The following is a 20,688-nucleotide window of genomic DNA, read 5'->3' on the forward strand; positions in this document are numbered from 1 at the left end:
ATAATGTATTATTATGGAGTGCGCCCCCTGCTGGCCCCCTGTATATGATGTATTATTATGGTCCTCTGTATATTATTATGGAGTGCGCCCCCTGCTGGCCGCCTGTATATGATGTATTATTATGGAGTGCGCCCCCTGTATTTGATGTATTATTATGGAGTGCGCCCCCTGCTGGCCGCCTGTATATAATGTATTATTATGGAGTGCGCCCCCTGCTGGCCGCCTGTATATAATGTATTATTATGGAGTGCGCCCCCTGCTGGCCCCCTGTATATGATGTATTATTATGGTCCTCTGTATATTATTATGGAGTGGGCCCCTGTATTTGATGTATTATTATGGAGTGCGCCCCCTGCTGGCCGCCTGTATATAATGTATTATTATGGAGTGCGCCCCCTGCTGGCCCCCTGTATATAATGTATTATTATGGAGTGCGCCCCCTGCTGGCCCCCTATATATGATATATTATTATGGAGTGTGCCCCCTGCTGGCCCCCTGTATATGATGTATTATTATGGTCCTCTGTATATTATTATGGAGTAAGCCCCCTGTATATGATGTATTATTATGGAGTGCGCCCCCTGCTGGCCCACTGTATATGATGTATTATTAGGGTCCTCTGTATATTATTATGGAGTGGGCCCCCTGTATATAATGTATTATTATGGAGTGCGCCCCCTGCTGGCCCCCTGTATATGATGTATTATTATGGTCCTCTGTATATTATTATGGAGTAAGCCCCCTGTATATGATGTATTATTATGGAGTGCGCCCCCTGCTGGCCCCCTGTATATGATGTATTATTATGGTGTGTGCCCCCTGCTGGCCACCTGTATTGTATTATTATAGAGTGCGCCCCCTGCTGGCCCCCTGTATATAATGTATTATTATGGAGTGTGCCCCCTGTATATGATGTATTATTATGGTCCTCTGTATATTATTATGGAATGCGCCCCCTGCTGGCCCCCTGTATATGATGTATTATTATGGAGTGCGCCCCCTGCTGGCCCCCTGTATATGATGTATTATTATGGAGTGCGCCCCCTGTATATGATGTATTATTATAGAGTGCGCCCCCTGCTGGCCCCCTGTATATGATGTATTATTATGGTCCTCTGTATATTATTATGGAGTGCGCCCCCTGCTGGCCCCCTGTATATGATGTATTATTATGGTCCTCTGTATATTATTATGGAGTGGGCCCCCTGTATATGATGTATTATTATGGAGTGCGCCCCCTGCTGGCCCCATGTATAGGATGTATTATTATGGTCCTCTGTATATTATTATGGAGTGGGCCCCCTGTATATAATGTATTATTATGGAGTGCGCCCCCTGCTGGCCCCCTGTATATGATGTACTAGAAAATGTACCCGGCGCTGCCCGGGTATAAAGTGTCAGTGTGTTAATTAGATTTGTTCTAAGGTGCCCAGGAGGCCAAGCTAAAGGTATTGTTTCATTTGAGTTAATCAGTGGAATTAGTGTATACCTGTAGTGCATAGTTGGAGGGGTTCTGTATACCCACAATGTATAGTTTTTAGGGGTCTCGCATACCTGTAGTGCATAGTTGGGGGGGCTGTAAACCTATAGTGTATAGTTGGGGGGGTTCTGTATACCTGTAGTATGTAGTTGGGGGGGGGCTGTATACCTGTAGTGTATAGTTGAGGGAGGTCCTGTATACCTGCAGTGTACAGTTGGTGAAGGTCCTGTATACCTGTACTGGATAGTTCGGGGGTCCTGTATACCTGTAGTATATAGTTGGTCCTGTATACCTGTAATGTATAGTTGGTGGAGGTCTTGTATACCTGTAGTTTATAGTTTCAGGGTCCTGGATACCTGTAGTGTATATTCAGTGGAGGTCTTGTATACCTGTAGTATATAGTTCGGGGGTCCTGTATACCTGTAGTGCATAGTTTGAGGGTCCTGTATAACTGTAGTATAGAGTTGGTGGAGGTCCTGTATACCTGTAGTGTATAGTTTGGGGTCCTATATACCTGTAGTATATAGTTGGTGGAGTTCCTGTATACCTGTAATATATAGCATTGGGGTCCTGTATACCTGTAGTGTATAGTTTAGGGTCCTGTATACCTGTAGTATATAGTTGGTGGAGTTCCTGTATACCTGTAGTATATAGCTTTGGGGTCCTGTATACCTGTAGTAAAGAGTTGGTGAAGGTGCTGTATACCTGTAGTATAGAGTTGGTGTAGGTCCTGTATACCTGTAGTGTATAGTTTTGAGGTCCTGTATACCTGTAGTGTATAGTTTGGGGTCCTATATACCTGTAGTATATAGTTGGTGGAGTTCCTGTATACCTGTAGTGTATAGTTTTGGGGTCCTGTATACCTGTGTATCGTTTGGGGTCCTGTATACCTGTAGTATATAGTTGGTGGAGGTCCTGTATACCTGAAGTATATAGTTGGTGGAGGTCCTGTATACCTGTAGTGTATAGTTTTGGGGTCCTGTTTACCTGTAGTGTAAAGTTTGGGGTCCTGTATACCTGTAGTATATAGTTGGTGGAGGTCCCGTGCACCTGTAGTGTATAGTTTTGGGGTCCTGTAAACCTGTAGTGTCCTGTATACCTGCAGGGTAATAGTTACCATTAGGCACCCATGGTCTGGTGCGTAGGGTAGCACCTTGCAGAGGGGCAGTACCCTCCCCTTCAGACTTGCCAGAAAATCTTTGGTCTGGTCTTGTATAGCGGTGTTATCCAGTCACAGTATGGCGGTATTGGTCAGGTCTGGTATGGCAGTGTTATTCAGTCACAGTGTGTCGGTATTGGTCATGTCTGGTATGGCAGTGTTATCCAGTCACAGTATGGCGGTATTGATCAGGTCTGGTGTGGTGGTGTTCTCCAGTCACAGTGTGGTGGTATTGGTCAGGTCTGGTATAGTGGTGTTATCCAATCACAGCATGGCGGTATTGGTCAGGTCTGGTATGGCAGTGTTATCCAGTCACAGTATGGCGGTATTGGTCAGGTCTGGTATGGCAGTGTTATCCAGTCACAGTATGGCGGTATTGGTCAGGTCTGGTATGGCAGTGTTATCCAGTCACAGTATGGTGGTATTGGTCAGGTCTGGTATGGCAGTGTTATCCAGTCACAGTATGGCGGTATTGGTCAGGTCTGGTATGGCAGTGTTATCCAGTCACAGTATGGCGGTATTGGTCAGGTGTGGTATGACAGTGTTATCCAGTTACAGTATGGCGGTATTGGTCAGGTCTGGTATAGCAGTTTTTTCCAGTCATAGTATGGTGGTATTTCTCAGGTGTGTTATGACAGTGTTATCCAGTCACAGTATGGTGGTATTGGTCAGGTCTGGTATAGCGGTGTTATCCAGTCACAGTATGGCTGTATTGGTCAGGTCTGGTATGGCAGTGTTATCCAGTCACAGTATGGCGGTATTGGTCAGGTCTGGTATGACAGTGTTATCCAGCACAGTATGGCGGTATTGGTCAGGTCTGGTGTGGCAGTGTTATCCAGTCACAGTTTGGTATACCTGTAGTGCCCTGTATATACATGTACTGTATAGATGGAGTAGGGGGCCCTGTATATACATGTACTGTATAGATGGAGTAGGGGGCCCTGTATATACATGTACTGTATAGATGGAGTAGGGGGTCCTGTATACATGTACTGTATAGATGGAGTAGGGGGCCCTGTATATACATGTACTGTATAGATGGAGTAGGGGGTCCTGTATACATGTACTGTATAGATGGAGTAGGGGGTCCTGTATATACATGAACTGTATAGATGGAGTAGGGGGTCCTGTATACATGTACTGTATAGATGGAGTAGGGGGTCCTGTATACATGTACTGTATAGATGGATTAGGGGGTCCTGTATAAATGTACTGTATAGATGGAGTAGGGGGTCCTGTATACCTGTACTGTATAGATGGAGTAGGGGGCCCTGTATATACCTGTACTGTATAGATGGAGTAGGGGGTCCTGTATACATGTACTGTATAGATGGAGTAGGGGGCCCTGTATACATGTACTGTATAGATGGAGTAGGGGGTCCTGTATACATGTACTGTATAGATGGAGTAGGGGGTCCTGTATATACATGTACTGTATAGATGGAGTTGGGGGTCCTGTATACATGTACTGTATAGATGGAGTAGGGGGTCCTGTATACATGTACTGTATAGATGGAGTAGGGGGTCCTGTATACATGTACTGTATAGATGGAGTAGGGGGTCCTGTATATACATGTACTGTATAGATGGAGTAGGGGGTCCTGTATATACATGTACTGTATAGATGGAGTAGGGGGTCCTGTATACATGTACTGTATAGATGGAGTAGGGGGTCTACCACTTATTACTGTGGATGTTGTGAGGCAGCTTCCCTAGCAACCATTGCTCCCTGTGAAAATGAAAGCAGTAATCCTATTGGTTGCTAAGGCTCCAACTGCCGTGTCTGCTGCAGCTAATTATATCACCTGTGTTTGCAGTGAGGAGATTTTCCCATTTATCTCTATGGGGCGCCGCTCTTTCCCCTCCCCCTCCCCTCCTGTACATCTGGCGGGGATGGGACCTTCACTAAAACCTTCCCGGGCACCTAATGTATCTGTGCGCCAAAATTGGGGTCAAAAGGTTCAGGCGTTTGGAAGTCTATTTGGGACAGACAGACAGACTTTGATTTTTATTATATAGATTATTATGGAGTGCGCCCCCTGCTGGCCGCCTTTATATGATGTATTATTATGGAGTGCGCCCCCTGTATATGATGTATTATTATGGAGTGCGCCCCCTGCTGGCCCCCTGTATATAATGTATTATTATGGAGTGCGCCCCATGCTGGCCGCCTGTATATAATGTATTATTATGGAGTGCGCCCCCTGCTGGCCCCCTGTATATGATGTATTATTATGGTCCTCTGTATATTATTATGGAGTGGGCCCCCAGTATATGATGTATTATTATGGTGTGCGCCCCCTGCTGGCCCCCTGTATATGATGTATTATTATGGTTTTCTGTATATTATTATGGAGTGGGCCCCCTGTATATGATGTATTATTATGGAGTGCGCCCCCTGCTGGCCCCCTGTATATAATGTATTATTATGGAGTGTGCCCCCTGCTGGCCGCCTGTATATAATGTATTATTATGGAGTGTGCCCCCCTGCTGGCCCCCTGTATATAATGTATTATTATGGAGGGCGCCCCCTGCTGGTCCCCTGTATATGATGTATTATTATGGTCCTCTGTATATTATTATGGAGTGGGCCCCAGTATATGATGTATTATTATGGAGTGCGCCCCCTGCTGGCCCCCTCTATATGATGTATTAATGTGGTCCTCTATATTATTATGGAGTGGGCCCCCTGTATATGTTGTATTATGTTCCTCTGCATATTATTATGGAGTGGGCCCCAGTATATGATGTATTATTATGGAGTGCGCCCCCTGCTGGCCCCCTGTATAGTGATCACAGTTATGAGCAGTATGCTGGTTGTGTCAGGAATTTCCCTGGAGGATGTAGTGTGATTCAGAGATCTGTACTGACAGCAGCTGGATACAGCCACTGTATAATACTTCCTAGGCCCCGCCCCTACCTGCACACCTGGGAGGTGTTTATATGACACACCTGAGGAGGCAGCACATGTAGGAGGGGACATGTATAGCCATGAACACGGGTGATAAGTCGGCTCAGGATCCTCCAGTCTCAGATATCCTCCATACTGACTAAAAGGTAAATCCTAGATATACAGTATATACAGTGCTATCAGTGTCCAGTGTAGATATACAGTATATACAGTGCTATCAGTGTCCAGTGTAGATATACAGTATATACAGTGCTATCAGTGTCCAGTGTAGATATACAGTATATACAGTGCTATCAGTGTCCAGTGTAGATATACAGTATATACAGTGCTATCAGTGTCCAGTGTAGATATACAGTATATACAGTGCTATCAGTGTCCAGTGTAGATATATATATATATATATATATATATATATATATATATATATAATGATTGTTTATGAGCAGCAGTGTAATATAGAGGAGGAGGAGATGACATAAGTAGTGCAGCAGTAACCTCTGTCCTCAATGTGGTGTTTTCTCTCTGGGAGAAGATTGTGTGTTTTTCTTCAGTGTTTGTGTGTGTGTGTCCTATGGCTACAGCAGGCTGTGTGTGTGTGTGTGTGTGTGTGTGTGCGTGTGCTATGGCTGAAGCATGCTGTGTGTATGAGTGTGTGTATGCTATGGCTGCAGCAGGCTGTGTGTGTGCGCATGTGCGTGCGCTATGGCTGCAGCATGCTGTGTGTATGAGTGAGTGTATGTGTGTGCTATGGCTGCAGCAGGCTGTGTGTGTATGTATGCTATGGCTGTAGCAGGCTGTGTGTATAAGTGAGTGTATGTGTATGTATGCTATGGCTGCAGCAGGCGGTGTGTGTGTGCGCGTTCTATGGCTGCAGCAGGCTGTGTGTATGAGTGAGTGTGTGCTATGGCTGCAGCAGGCTGTGTGTGTGCGTGCGTGCACTATGGCTGCAGCATGCTGTGTGTATAAGTGAGTGTATGTGTATGTATGCTATGGCTTCAGCAGGCTGTGTGTATGTGCTTGCTATGGCAGCAGCAGGCTGTGTGTGTGTGTGTGTGTGCGTGCTATAGCTGCAGCAGGCTGTGTGTGTATGTGCTATGGCTGCAGCAGGCTGTGTGTGTATGTGCTATGGCTGCAGCATGCTGTAAGTGCTATGGCTGCAGTAGGCTGTGAGTGTTTGCTATGGCTGCAGCAGGCTGTGTGTGAGTGCTATAGCTGCAGCAGGCTGTGTGTGTGTATGCTATGGCTACAGCAGGCTGTCTGTGTGTGTGTGTGTGTATGTGTGCTATGGCTGCAGCAGGCTGTGTGTGTATGTGTGTGCTATGGCTGCAGCAGGCTGTGTGTGTGTGTGTGTATGTGTGTGCTATGGCTGAAGCAGGCTGTGTGTGAGTGCTATAGCTACAGCAGGCTGTGTGTGTGTGTATGCGCGTGCTATGGCTGCAGCAGACTGTGTGTGTGTGCAATAGCTGCAGCAGGCTGTGTGTGTATGCTATGGCTGCATCAGGCTGTGAGTGTTTTCTATGGCTGCAGCAGGATATGTGTGAGTGCTATGGCTGCAGCAGGATATGTGTGAGTGCTATGGCTGCAGCAGGGTGTGTGTGTGTGTGTGTGTGTGCGCGCGCGTGCTATGGCTGCATCAGGCTGTGTGTGAGTGCTATGGCTGCAGCAGGCTGTGTGTGTGTGCTATGGCTGCAGCAGGCTGTGTGTGAGTGCTATGGCTGCAGCAGGCTGTGTGTGTATGTGTGCTATGGCTGCAGCAGGCTGTGTGTGTGTGTATGCTATGGCTGCAGCAGGCTGTGTGTGTATGTGTGCTATGGCTGCAGCAGGCTGTGTGTGTGTGTATGCTATGGCTGAAGCAGGCTGTGTGTGTATGTGTGCTATGGCTGCAGCAGGCTGTGTGTGTGTGACCCCTCTCTATATCACTATGTGTGACCCCTCTCTATATCACCATGTGTAACCCCCTGTATATCACTATGGCTGACCTCTATATTACAGGTATCTGGCATTGTTACCAGTGTTTCTGTGTGTGATGAAAATTAGTTAGAAACATAGCAGATTGTCAGCAGGAAAAGATCACCTGCTCCATCTAGTCTAGTTGTGAGTTGTTCAGGACATGGAGGCTGGAGACTGGCTGCATCCACTGCACACACAGGAGAAGCTGCTTTATATCTTTCCTTATTTCTCAGAAGTCGCCCCAGGATCATGTAGGACATTAGGGAGAAGCTGCTGAGCCAGTGTGATAGATATCTCCCCTGGTATATGACCGGCCATTTATCAAGGAGCAGGAGTTGGGAGGCAGTCCTGATAAAATTCAGGAGTCGGAACTGCGGCTTACCGACTCCACAGCCCTGGTATACAGTGCCATTGACATAAGCATGTAGTGTATACAGTGCCATTGACATAAGCATGTAGTATATACAGTGCCATTGACATAAACATGTAGTGTATACAGTGCCATTAACATAAACATGTAGTGTATACAGTGCCATTGACATAAGCATGTAGTATATACAGTGCCATTGACATAAGCATTAAGTGTATACAGTGCCATTGGAGCCCAGCATAAGCATGTAGTGTATACAGTGCTATTGGAGCCCAGTATAAGCATGTAGTGTATACAGTGCTATTGGAGCCCAGTATAAGCATGTAGTGTATACAGTGCCATTGATATAAGCATGTAGTGTATACATTGCCATTGGTGCCCTGTACAGACATGTAATGTATACGGTGCTCTCAGTGTCTACACAGACATATAGTATATACAGTGCCATTGACATAAGCATGTAGTGTATACATTGCCATTGGTGCCCTGTATAGACATGTAGTGTATATGGTGCTCTCAGTGTCCACACAGACGTAGTGTATACAGTGCCATTGGTACCCAGTATAGACATGTAGTGTATACAGTGCCATTGGTACCCAGTATAGACATGCAGTGTATATTCCTTTATATACCACTACTTCATTACTTGCTGTATAAGGGGTGACTCTTCTCCCTCACCATCCTCCATACTGTGACACTGATCCACAAACCAAAGCTCAGAGCCAGGGCAAGCAGTGCTTCCTGCAGACAGTGTGGGTGCGGTGCCAGAAACACTCCGGATACTTTCTTCTCTATAAAGAGTCAAGTTATAAAAGTCCGGACGCTGCTGTCACTTTATAAGGATCCATAAAACGTCTGAGCCTGATGTCATTGTGAGACGTGCAGGATCCTACGTAAGGATGGGCCCTCCATGGGGCGGACGTCACTGCAGGCACTGCTAACCTGGATGTAATCATGAGTAATCCACACAGCTAATCTGACTGACAGCTCCACACAGTCAGACACAGACAGACGCTCCCACAGGTAGGGGATCAGCAGCGTGGGATGGACCTCACAGACTCCTGATATCCTAGGTATAGTATCTCTGACATATACCGCAGCCTGTGACCTCCTCCTGCGCATGCACATATACAGCACTGTTCACACTGAGCAGTACCTTACAGAAATATGCATCTATAATAATTCACTGACATCTGCTGCTCTTTTGCCTGCAGAATAACTTGAGACATGAAGAAGACGCGCCAAGAGGCGTCCTCGAGCGGAACGTGTCCCAGGACTCGGGTTATAACCAAGTTTACAGAGGTCGGTAAATCTTAGTCTGATCAGATATGGAGACAATGATGATCTATGTATATACTGTATATTGCCCTATATCCTTACGGCACTGTACAGTACAGGTTGCTAGGATGAAGTCCTCCCGAGGAGCCGCATGTGTGATCCTCTCCTCCCCGAGGGCTGGCACCACAGATCCAGAGGGCATTGTCTCTTGGAAACCAATGTTCACAAGAATGTCTCCCCCTCCGTCTGTAACAATGGTGATGGGAGGTGAATGTCGGCAATCTGGCAAACCACTCCGGCCTGTAGTATATGTACAGATTGGCAGCATCGGGGTCCACACTCGAGGTCACATGAAGACCCGCATACAATCTCATAACAACGTCTAGTAAATCTACCTATTAACTATTTATATATAAAATATGGCTGCCTTGACCCGAAACAGTTCTAAATGACCAAGAAGATAGTGGTTAGAAGAATGACTGAACACTCGGGCCTAACACGAGCCATCCGGGAGGAATGGGATTTCATTCTTTTATTTTTCAGTTTCTAGTTTTTCTAGTTTTCGTTTGTTGTTTTCGTTGTGTTTGTATTTTGTTGTCTTGACCTGGATAGGATATTGGCACACTAAGAGTGCTATTAAATGGTCTATAAAACATACATTTGCTGTTGGTTTGGGGGATGTATAAGAATAATAAATATACCATACTTACCACTACCTCATTCCCCTATAGCTGGTGAAGCAATGCTCCTAGTAATACACTGGTCTCCACTCATCCAGTCAGTGACAGAGGCGGGACACAGCTACCATTACTGATTGGCTGAGCAGGCAGCTTCTGTGGAGATCAGCAGAGTACTGGGAGCATCAGTGGGGCACTGGAGGAGGTGAGTACAGTATGTTTATTACTTCCATACGCACACCCCCCAGCCTGGCAGTACATTTTTCTTTTGCCCGGAAAACCCTTTTAGTCATAGATCAATAAACCATTCAATAGCACCTGGGGAAGGTGAAACTTTCCTGCAACCAAGTCTACACCAGTGTCTAATCCAGGTCAAAGTAACATACTGATGTGTTAGTGGACAGTCCTTATATCAACACTGTTTACATGGTGAAAAGTTTATATCATTATTAATCAAAACCGTATTCAAGAGAAGGAAAATAAATAAGAAACCATCTTATAAAGTCCATATCTAAAACACATCCAAGGAAAAGTCTAAAAATGTTAGTGTGCAGGTACACAATGAAGAGCTACAGACCGTACCAAGCTGTGAACTGGACTCATGGATAGATAAGTGGGCCATCAATTGTATCAGTAGGAAGGAGGATACCAATCCTTCAAGATGGAAATTCACAGTGGAGTGCAGTTGAAGATGATGGTTATTCCAAGTCAGCGATGTGTAAAATATGGGGCAAGTATAAAGAGAATTGGAAGGATATACAACTTATATAGCATATAGCCATCTGGTGTATCAATGACAAGGATGATGAAGCTGCTTTAAAATAGAAATCCAACCAGGAGTGCATCTGAAGATGATGGTTGTTCCAAGTCTGCGAAGTATAAAATACGGGGAAAGTATAAAGAGAATGGGAAGGATATACAGCTGCTTCAAGATAGAAATCCAACCTGGAGCTCAGCTGAAGATGATGGGGGAGATTTATGAAAGGTACGCCAGAGGCGTAGGCCAGGGAGAAGGTGCAGATTCTCCCCTTCTCCCTGGTGTACGCCTCCCGTATGCCCGGCTCGCCCGATGGGCGGGCTGGCAGAGCTTGGGGGTGTGTGATAAGGCGGGGAGGAGGCGTGGCGTGGCTCCCAACTATATACCTGGAATATTTCCAACAAAGCAAATGGAGAAAAACAAAACTAATACATAAACAGATAAGAAGGAAGTAACGGGAAAAAGAGAAGAATCACAGAGGATGGGAGGAGATCACCGATCTGATGCCGGGACTTGTCTGCGACCGATCTAATTAAACCTATAAACATGGCGCCTGAAGAAAACAATCTATATGACATATGGGAAGAGGCAGCATGTAAGGTAAAGGAGCAGGGAGAAGGCGGGGGAGCAGTCAGTGCACGGTAGAACAGACACTGTGGACGCTTCTCGCCTTTCATCGATAGGTATTAGGTTTGGTGATGACATCATTGTTCAGGATACTAAATATTTCCATACTTTTACCCTTAACTTGATTTGGATAAATATTGTCCATTAATAATGTGCAGGTTAAAGGCCACTGATCTCATCTTATATCACACTGTTCGCCTTATCATTGGCCCTGGGTTGGCGCACCTTACCTTATGTCTATGTTCCCTCTCTTTACCAGTATGTTGGCTCATTTGCAGTGAAGGAGACCGACTCCAGGAGAAGAGTGTGGATCATAGAAGAGCAGATACGTGTCCTTAAGGTCTGTAAGGAAAGTGAGAAATCCGTAGGCCATGATCTCACATGGAAATTTGTTCTTGGGGAGATAAATCATCGCTAAGGGTCCTAGTAGATTAATTGATTTTTAACTATAAATGATCGCAAATGAGATTGATTCTTGTTAAAGGGGTTTATCCAGCGCTACAAAAACATGGCCACTTTTCCCCCTATTGTTGTCTCCAGTTCAGATGTGGTTTGCAATCAAGCTCCATTTACTTCAATGGAACTGAGTTTCAAAACCCCACCCAAACTGGAGACAACAGTAGGGGGAAAGTGGCCATGTTTTTGTAGCGCTGGATAACCCCTTTAACCTGAAATCGTTCACCATATTACACAGAACGATAATCGTTAGTTACAATCAGTTACTCCATCTGATCCCAGCAAATAAGCAAACTATGCGGAATTACACTGAACAATTATTCAATAAATGTGGAATTACAGCGAACGATTGACAATAATTTTGGTGTCAGCACCAAAGGAACAATGAACTATTTCTCGTTGGTCGTTGCCTGCATTTCCATGAAATGATTATTGTTTAAATTGAAACGATATAACGATAATTCACACAATAATTGTCCCCTGTAATAGGACCCTTAGAGTTCATGTCGGATCAGGAGGTGGACGTCTACATGACCCCTGTGGACAACCACGTCCAGTCACCCTGCAGACAGTCAGCATTACATCCAGTCATTGCAGAGCGGTTACACCTCACACGATCTCTTGTTTTACCCCTCAGGACTGTCCCAGACGGCGAGCGGTCATCCTAAAGTTCTGTCTTCAGGGAGTAAAGATGTATGATGCAGACGGAGAGGTAACACATAAGTCACCATGTGTATTCCTAGTATTGGTTGTCCTGAGTCCTAGACAGTGACCACCCTGGTACCATCACATTAATCTCATTCCTCGTGTAGACGTTGCTTATGGCCCATGCTCTCCGGAGGATCCAGTACTCCACGTGCAGGATGGAGGACAGACAGTTTGCCTTTGTGTCACGTAACCCACATAACCAACCCAATCACCTGTACTGCCACCTATTTGTAGGCAGCCAACCCAGTGAGGTAATGCCAAGACACATCCATTCTATGTACATAGGATTAGTAGTTAGCCCGGTGTCATCATGATTACTTCCCTCCGCACAGGTCCAGGTACTGAATCTGCTGCTGTGCCGCTCCTTCCAGCTCCAGTACTTGGCGGCACACCCTGAGGATGGGGACCAGAAAGCTTCAGCAACCAATCCTGTCAAGCCGCAGAAAAAAGGGGTTAGCGATGCGGTGGTCAGGGAGCCGCTGGACCCCGAGGAGGTGTCTCAGAATGTGAATGCACTGGTGTCCTTTAGAAGGCTTCCCGTGACCGCAGAGGTGGAGAATGGAAGTGGACAGGTAAGACTCTATAATTTTGCTGTCACCGAACACTACTCATGTCCAGCATGTTACGGATCTGCTGCCACCATTTTCCTTTCTGTTCTTCTGCTCCACCGACCATGCAGAACAATGGAAAATACTATGCAGGTGAGAACCCCACCTTAGGCACATGTTTGCTTATCGCTGTGCCTAATGCAAGGGAAATATCAGCCTGTTCATCTAATAATAGCCCCGTGTGATAGCCCTTTTCTTTCAGTCTATTAGCAAGTCTACCCCCATCCCTCACTATCTGTCTATGGTTTGGGATCGGAGTTTCTCTACACTCAGATATGCCAGATACTGATTATCCTGAAGTGATGTCTCAGGCTGATATGTATTGATTACAGGGGGCTCTGATTATATACCGGGTCTTACCACAAGGGGGCATACAAGTGCTTTTCCCAATGCCCAATTAAAAAGCTATCAGAGGCTACTTTTGTGTAGTGTACCTTTCGGTGAGAGATAAGTGACTGCTAGACATGTCTCGTCTTTAGCAATTAAAGGGGTATTCCCAACCATGGAAAACTTTTTATATACGGCTGCCCCCTGAACATAATAAATATGTTATTCTTACCTCGCCACGCTCTCCCGGCACCCATGATGTACTTGTTCTAAAGTGACATTTATTCATTAAAAATAAGTTTAAAGTTTTCCTTTTTTATAAGCAGAAAGTTTTCTTTCTCAGAATGAGTCTCCAACTAATGCGCCAAGAAGCTCACCCGTGGAGTCTCCTTATTGCTCCCCCACTCTGGTCCGTAAGAAGGCAATTCGAAGCAAAGTCCTTCGCTCTGGGGCATATCGCTGCCCAAAGTCCGAGCACCATAGCCAGGAGAGGGAAGCAGAAGGTAGGCACTGCCAGTTTTGCACTAAGAAGTCCTCTATAAAACAGAACCATAATTAAACCCTAAAGCTACAACTCTCTAGGAGTTAGATCCTGCTGTGGTGAAAGGTACGGTGTCTTCATAGTCACTGGAGCGGTCACATTCACCAGTCTCTATCACCATCTTCTTCTGTAGACACCTGTGGCGTTGCCGTGGCCGAGCTCTCTGAGAAGTTGGAGGTTTTGCTGGACGCTGTGTGGTTCAATGCTGGAGTCCAAAGGTGCAGGACTTATCTAGTGTTATCCTCCCATAATTCTCTGTACAAAGTACAATTTGCTACTATAATAAAACCGAGATTGAGGACAGAGAGGTGGATGGGCTATAACATCAGTCATGTATATTGCAGAGACAAATCCACCAGTCTCCTGAGGAATGACCGGATGGGAGCATTCCTGGTTCAGCCAGACATGGATTCCGCGGGTCACTTTACTCTGTACATGAGCACTCAATGCGGGGTCATTCCATACAAGATCTACAAGACACCAAAGCACACCTTCTACTTCGAGGTACATTACACATACAGCTGCTGTGTAGATTCCCCTTTAGACCTGATGATTCTTCTCAATGATTTTAATGTCTCTCCTCAGCATCTCCCGCAGGAGTTTCCAAGCCTCGCGGCCTTGGTGGCCCATCACTCCGGGGCAGACAGCAGTCTTTTCTTCCAGTTGGCTCATGGTCGGGTTAATCCATGCTACGAAACGCAAGATGTGAAGACTGATCAACAGCACCCCCTTACACAGAATGAAGCCGCACAGGAGGCTGAAGAGTCCACCAAGAGAGAGGAGGAGCCAACACAGGCCACCGAGACATCACAGACTGTATATCATATCTAGCATCCCTTGTGGGACACCTCCCTGAACCCCCATAGATTATAGGCTACAGATAGTAATAGTATTTATTGAAGGGAACCAATAAGGAGAATTAGATCAGTCCTCCAGTAAAGAGAGGACGCAAAGCGATAGAAGAGATATAAAGGGAACGGAGCCCTATATTATATAAAAATGTGGGTGTACTTATTATTATTGGGGTGTTTGGGAAGATCACTTATAAGATGCACCACCATTGCACCCAGCACATCAGAATAGGGAGTACGGCCACATACAATGTTAATGCTGTGGATTTCTTTGCAGCACTTACAGCGAGATATGCTTTACAATAAGCCCCATTGACATAAGACATACTAGACTTGCCCAGACCCTATTCACATGAATGGGATTGTTTTCTGGGCATGCTCTATGATCTATGCAGAGGCTGAGCTCCTAGCTTTAACTATTGTGAAAATCCTGTCCTATCTATATGCTGGTACATCGCACCACCATTAATGCATTGTGACCCTCAAGTCACAAGACCTCACACTTGCAAAAAGTTAATGCAAGTTGGATTTCTTGCAATTGTAGGATCGTGGTCGCCAACACTTGTAGGTTGCAACCTGAGCCCATTCTCTCACGTAAGGTGGGACTGACAGCAATCTACCTGGTGCAACTCAGTAGTCTCTGATTGTACAGCCCCTGTGGCAGACAGATTGCTAGTTCCCCTAGCTGTGAAGAGGTTATCCAGGCTTAGAAAAACATGGCCGCCTTCCAGTAGTTTTTTTTTTCTGACCCTGGATAACCCCTTAAAGGTACAAACACACACACCGTATACTCAGCAGATACGCAGCAAATACGCAGCAGATTTGATGGTGCAGATTTGATGCTGTGTTCAGTTATTTAGATCTAATCTGCTGCGTATTTGCTGCGTATTTGCTGCGTATCGCAGCAGTAAATTGGCTGCATATACGGTGTGTGTGTTTGTACCCTAAAGGGTGGAAACTGGTCAGTCCATGACATGCTAATACACATACAAGGCTTTGAGTGTCATATGTTGTTGCTATGGTTGAAGAGGCGACTGGTACAGCTGGACATGCAGGTCAAGATACCCGTAGGCCTAAAGCCATCTCTCCCAAGTCTCCCATAACAATGTGTGCTGGAATCTGCTGAGCGTGCATGTATATTGCCATAGGGGGAGGGGAATGGTTTTTACCAGAAACCTCTACCATTGTCCATGAAAACACAGAATCAGCATGCCTGCCCTTGGGCAATGACCTTATGTATCATGTCCTCCAAGACCTGCTCCATTACTAATCGCCAGGTCATTACAATGAGAGTAAGAGCAGTGAAGACGTCATAGGGTCTTCACTAAGATGTCGGCAGAATATGGACGGCTGACCCCTGAGAAGTGACGGGTGATACCTACATGTGCCCCTCTTGTTATACCTCTGTGATGTATGGAGGGGTTGTCAGCTTTATTTATTGCAGTAAAGAAATATATTTTTACACCATGTGTCACTATCTGCTCATTTACAGGTCACACCTGATCCTTCCTGGTCTTTCACGCCTATAACAATGTTCCCCCAACCTGTGGTTCCTCAACTACAACTCCCATCATCCCATCTGCTCTATATACACCACCTCTCTACAGGCAGTATACATAAAGCATATAGTCTTCTCTATATACACCCCCTCTGTACAGGTAGTATACACAAAGCATATACGCTGCTCTCTTTACACCCCCTCTGTACAGTCAGTATACATAAAGCATATACTCTGCTCTATATACACCCCCTCTGTACAGGCAGTATACACAAAGCATATACTCTGCTCTATATACACCACCTTGGTACAGGCAGTATACACAAAGCATATACTCTGCTCTATATACACCCCCTCTGTACAGGCAGTATACATAAAGCATATACTCTGCTCTATATACACCCCCTCTGTACAGGCAGTATACATAAAGCATATACTCTGCTCTATATACACCCCCTCTGTGCAGGCAGTATATATAAGGATTATACTCTGCTCTATATACACCCCCTCTGTACAGTCAGTATACATAAAGCATATACGCTACTCTCTATACACCCCCTCTGTAAAGGCAGTATACACAAAGCATATACTATGCTCTATATACACCCCCTCTGTAAAGGCAGTATACATACAGCAGACCTGTCACATGGTTTTAGGTGGTTACACTAAGTGCAAAGTTGTATTTGGCTTCTCAGTCTGATTTCGGTCAGATATTGTATTTACGAATTGAACCCTCCAGTTCTGAGATAGCATTCTTTTCATTAATATGGAAATGAGCTCCAAAAGCCCAAGGGGTGTCCCCTAGGGGTGCCTATAAAGCCCTTCTATCCACCTCAAGCTGCCTGATTGACATCCACTTGTCCTTACATTCAAACTTTACCTACTTTACCTACCCAGGACTCAGACAGGCCCTAGAGGCAGCCAGAGAACCATGCATGCGCTAGGAAGAATCTGCTGATCACTTATGCAGGATTTCATCTCAGTAAGTGAAGTTGAAAGTGAAGCTGGCGGACGTCAACCAAACATTTGGGGGTAAATAGAAACTGGCATAGGGGTGTTGCAGTCAAGTGCTGGGATTTCCATAGCTGGGCTTTTGCATCCAGGGGGGAACCCCAGGGCTTTTAAAGTTCATTTTCATGGTAATAAAAAGACAGTTCAGCCCTGGAGGGCTCAATCTGTAAAAGTAAAGTATGCATGAAATCAGACTGAGAAGCATAATACAAACATGGACTTATTTTAGACACCTAAAATCTGTGGCAGGTCTGCTTTAAAGGAATTATCAGATATTTAAAAAAAACAATGCAGAGTTACTATCTTGCAAAACAGCACCACCCCTGTCCTCAGGTTGTTTGTGCGATTACAAATCAGCACCATTGACTTTAAGAGAACTAAGCTGCCAACCCCATGCCCAACCTGAGGACGAGAGAGGTGCTGTTTCTGGAAAACCGCGGCCATATTTTTGTAAGCCTGGACAACCCCTTTAAGTGTTCTCTGTCTAGGGGCAACGAGGTCTGCTGTAAAAGGCTGAAGATCCTTACACAAGGAACCAGACTGTCAGATAACCTTGAACAAAGACTACAAATTATAAGTAAACTTTTCCAGCCTTGGATACCCCCTTAAACTTACTGAAGGGCCGCTGAGGAGGGCAGATATATATTTATTGGGCCGGATATGTGTATGGGCTATTAAACAGATGATGTCGCTGGTGATATGGGTCGGCATTGATGGAAATCCATGGCCAACCCCTTTGCTCATAGAGAGATAAGCCACAGTTCTTGCTGCAGCCCACCCCTCCCCATAGAGAACAGGAATGCTCGGCCATACTAAACGTTCCTGTGTATAGGGGGGACGGGCAGGAGATATCACTGATTGCCGGACAATTGTCAGGTATTGAAGGTGTATGACTTATAGCCCTAACCCCAGAATGGTCACCCCAACAACACCACCCCAGACTGGTCAATGCACCCATAGATACACTAAAGGGATATACTTTTTCTTATGGCTTAATGTGTCTGGAAGGAGTGGGATGCAGAAGGTGCAGGGCCTTTAGTCACCGGATGAGCGCTGGCCCCTAAAAGGTCATTGACCCTATGAGGTGGAGCGTTACCAGCCCGGGCACTCACCGCATAATCGGCGGCAAACACCCCTCGTTTCTGCTAGGTTTTTTTTTTTTTTTTTTTTCGGGGGGGGGGGGGGGGGGGGGCAGCGCCCTAGAAACTGCCCTGAAGAGCAGTCATGTCAGGCACCATAAGAGTAAAAGGGTCATACACACTGGACACTTACCAACTAAAAGCATTAGGCTGCAAGCAACCTTATCTGACCTTATCTGCAGCATTGTCACATCCTCCAGCATTGCTGACCCCATCAGTCAGGTGACCCCTGTGTAGTGACCTGGTACGGGCCCCTAAGTCTTATTTCACCTGAGTAGGGCTAAAAAAGTGGAAAGGGCGCCATAGGGTGATAACGTAAACAACAGATTGTAGGTCGAACAAGCTGATAATAAAAATCAGTGAAGAGAGAGGTAGTAGCCGTAGCAGCCAGGTTCCAAGGGTAGATGCCGAGATCCCAAGCCAGGAGATCAGGGAATGGAGAATGGTAGATGAAGTGTCGGATCCTCGGGGTAGGCGGGGACCACAGGAGCCAGAATGACGGCGCTCCTATGTCTCTCCTACTTGACAAAGGGGCAATTTATGCCTCGAAACGCGTTGTTTATGAGACCATTAAAATTCATCGTTTTACTTCATTAAACCTGAAGCCGTGAAGCGCCGTCATTCTGGCTCCTGTGGTCCCCGCCTACCCCGAGGATCCAACACTTCATCTACCATTTCACCTGAGTAAGATGACTTCCTCGGGTTCACACAAGTGGGAGGAGGTATCCACTGCAGTTAGTGTTTTTCCCACTAGGTGTCACTACTTTGTTTGTAAGTAACTTATTTCTATGCACGGGTGAAGCTACCCAAGGGTTAACCATTGTGCGTCACATGTTGCCCTTCATCCATTCACAGGTGCATGTGATTTCCCTCCTTTCCCTCAGCCTATCCTCTCTTTTCTTTCTCTCTGCACACACACAGCCCACCAATCACAGACAGGTTAGACGGACCCCTGTAGTTAGGACTTAGTTTCCGGTGGGAGGAGTTCAGTTCGGTTGGAGTTAGTTGTAGTCTGGATTCAGTGTGAAAGAGAGCATGACAGACAGGTCTCTGCAGGAGCCAAGCCAGGGCCTAGCTTTGGCCAGGTCCTCTAACAGGGACACAACTAGACAAGCCAGTTTATTTCTGATGAGCACCAGAACCGCTATGCAGTGCTAAAACTCCACAGGGGGATAGAAGCCAAACAGAGAACACCTTGTCCACACCAGGAACGTCTCTACAATGTGCAGGGCAGTTACCTTACGGGCCATAGGAACTGACCCCAAGGGAACAAAGGTACGGAAAGTCTACGTATTCCACTGTGCAGCGCAGTACAACTGGGAATTTTCGGGAGTCTGCCTAGCCTAGATAATAAGGCCAACCGTGACAGACTGGGGAGTGACCATAGCCGTGACAGGTGACATTACAAGACTGTGACTGGGAAGTGACCAGAGCCGTGACAGACGATACTATGAGAGACTGTGACTGCAGAGTGACCGCAGCTGTGACAGGAGACACTATGAGACTGTGACTGGGAAGTGACCGCAGTCGTGACAGACGACACTGTGACTGGGGAGTGACCGCAGCTGTGACAGGAGACACTATGAGAGACTGTGACTGGGAAGTGACCGCAGCTGTGACAGGAGACACTATGAGAGACTGTGACTGGAGAGTGACCGCAGCTGTGACAGGAGACACTATGAGAGACTGTGACTGGAGAGTGACCGCAGATGTGACAGGAGACACTATGAGAGACTGTGACTGGGAAGTGACCGCAGCTGTGACAGGAGACACTATGAGAGACTGTGACTGGGAAGTGACCGCAGCTGTGACAGACGACACTGTGACTGGAGAGTGACTCAGTGTTTAAACCAATATCAAAACCACAGTAACTGAATGAGAAGCATCCAGCACCTGTACATTACCGTGAAGCCCCCTGTAGTTTCTGAGTGTGGGGGCAGGAAGCCGCTCGTGACTGCTGACGGATCCGCCCACCGAAGTTGCAGTCGTTTAACATAGCAACCAATCACGTGGGAAATAGAAGCAGCGATCTGATTGGCTGTTGTGAGGATGCCGGGATCTGTAGTTTACGTTCACGCTAGGGCGGGATTAGAGAGCGGACGATGCTTGTTGGATTGGAACTCATGGAAGTGCCGCAGTAGGCTCCGCCCCCTCCTCCCGTGACGTCATTCAGCGGCGGCCGCCGGTTGCTAGGTAACGGGAACGCTGTGTGGGGGCAGAATGGGTTACGGAGCATCTGGGGGCGGCGCGGTGCGGGGGAGGCTGTAAAGAGACCGGGGTGATCGGGGGGAGACCGGCTGCTACTGGAGAGAGAGACAGCCGGGGACGGGAGGAAAGAGA

General features: G+C 46.4%; 1 protein-coding gene and 1 long non-coding RNA gene across 4 annotated transcripts in view; one reads left to right on the forward strand and one right to left on the reverse strand.

Annotated features, from left to right (window-relative positions):
• The window catches only part of LOC138768898 (uncharacterized), a 42,865-nt gene extending 22,315 nt beyond the window's left edge, over positions 1 to 20,550 (reverse strand). The window contains exons 1-2 of the long non-coding RNA XR_011359178.1: positions 20,253 to 20,550; positions 11,440 to 11,551 (exon numbers count right to left, since the gene is read on the reverse strand). This is a non-coding gene — a long non-coding RNA (uncharacterized lncRNA). The remainder of the gene's footprint in view (positions 1 to 11,439; positions 11,552 to 20,252) is intronic.
• On the forward strand, positions 5,507 to 16,141 carry SH2D5 (SH2 domain containing 5). Of its 3 annotated transcripts, none has more exons than XM_069946910.1 (10): positions 5,507 to 5,696; positions 9,085 to 9,172; positions 11,469 to 11,549; positions 12,303 to 12,377; positions 12,478 to 12,624; positions 12,706 to 12,945; positions 13,652 to 13,811; positions 13,983 to 14,067; positions 14,194 to 14,353; positions 14,435 to 16,141. In XM_069946910.1, exons 2-10 carry the CDS (start codon positions 9,098 to 9,100, stop codon positions 14,678 to 14,680), a joined length of 1,269 nt encoding a protein of 422 aa, XP_069803011.1. In that variant the 5' UTR covers positions 5,507 to 5,696; positions 9,085 to 9,097; the 3' UTR covers positions 14,681 to 16,141. The 3 variants fall into 3 exon arrangements, with proteins under 3 accessions (XP_069803011.1, XP_069803012.1, XP_069803013.1); XM_069946911.1 differs by lacking the exon at positions 5,507 to 5,696 and adding an exon at positions 8,410 to 8,943; XM_069946912.1 differs by lacking the exon at positions 5,507 to 5,696 and having other exon boundaries at positions 9,123 to 9,172; positions 11,488 to 11,549.
• Positions 20,551 to 20,688: the final 138 nt, after the last annotated feature.

This window comes from Dendropsophus ebraccatus, chromosome 12 (genome assembly GCF_027789765.1).
Source record: "Dendropsophus ebraccatus isolate aDenEbr1 chromosome 12, aDenEbr1.pat, whole genome shotgun sequence".
Classification (NCBI taxonomy): Eukaryota; Metazoa; Chordata; class Amphibia; order Anura; family Hylidae; genus Dendropsophus; species Dendropsophus ebraccatus.

What these genes read in the sequence shown, in the direction of transcription:
- SH2D5 (XM_069946910.1), top strand. Translation starts at nt 9,098, where the DNA reads ATGAAGAAGACGCGCCAAGAGGCGTCCTCGAGCGGAACGTGTCCCAGG. An exon ending in TAGGCAGCCAACCCAGTGAG is followed by an intron (nt 12,625 to 12,705) that starts GTAATGCCAAGA and finishes CCCTCCGCACAG; the next exon opens with GTCCAGGTACTGAATCTGCT. An exon ending in TTCAATGCTGGAGTCCAAAG is followed by an intron (nt 14,068 to 14,193) that starts GTGCAGGACTTA and finishes TGTATATTGCAG; the next exon opens with AGACAAATCCACCAGTCTCC.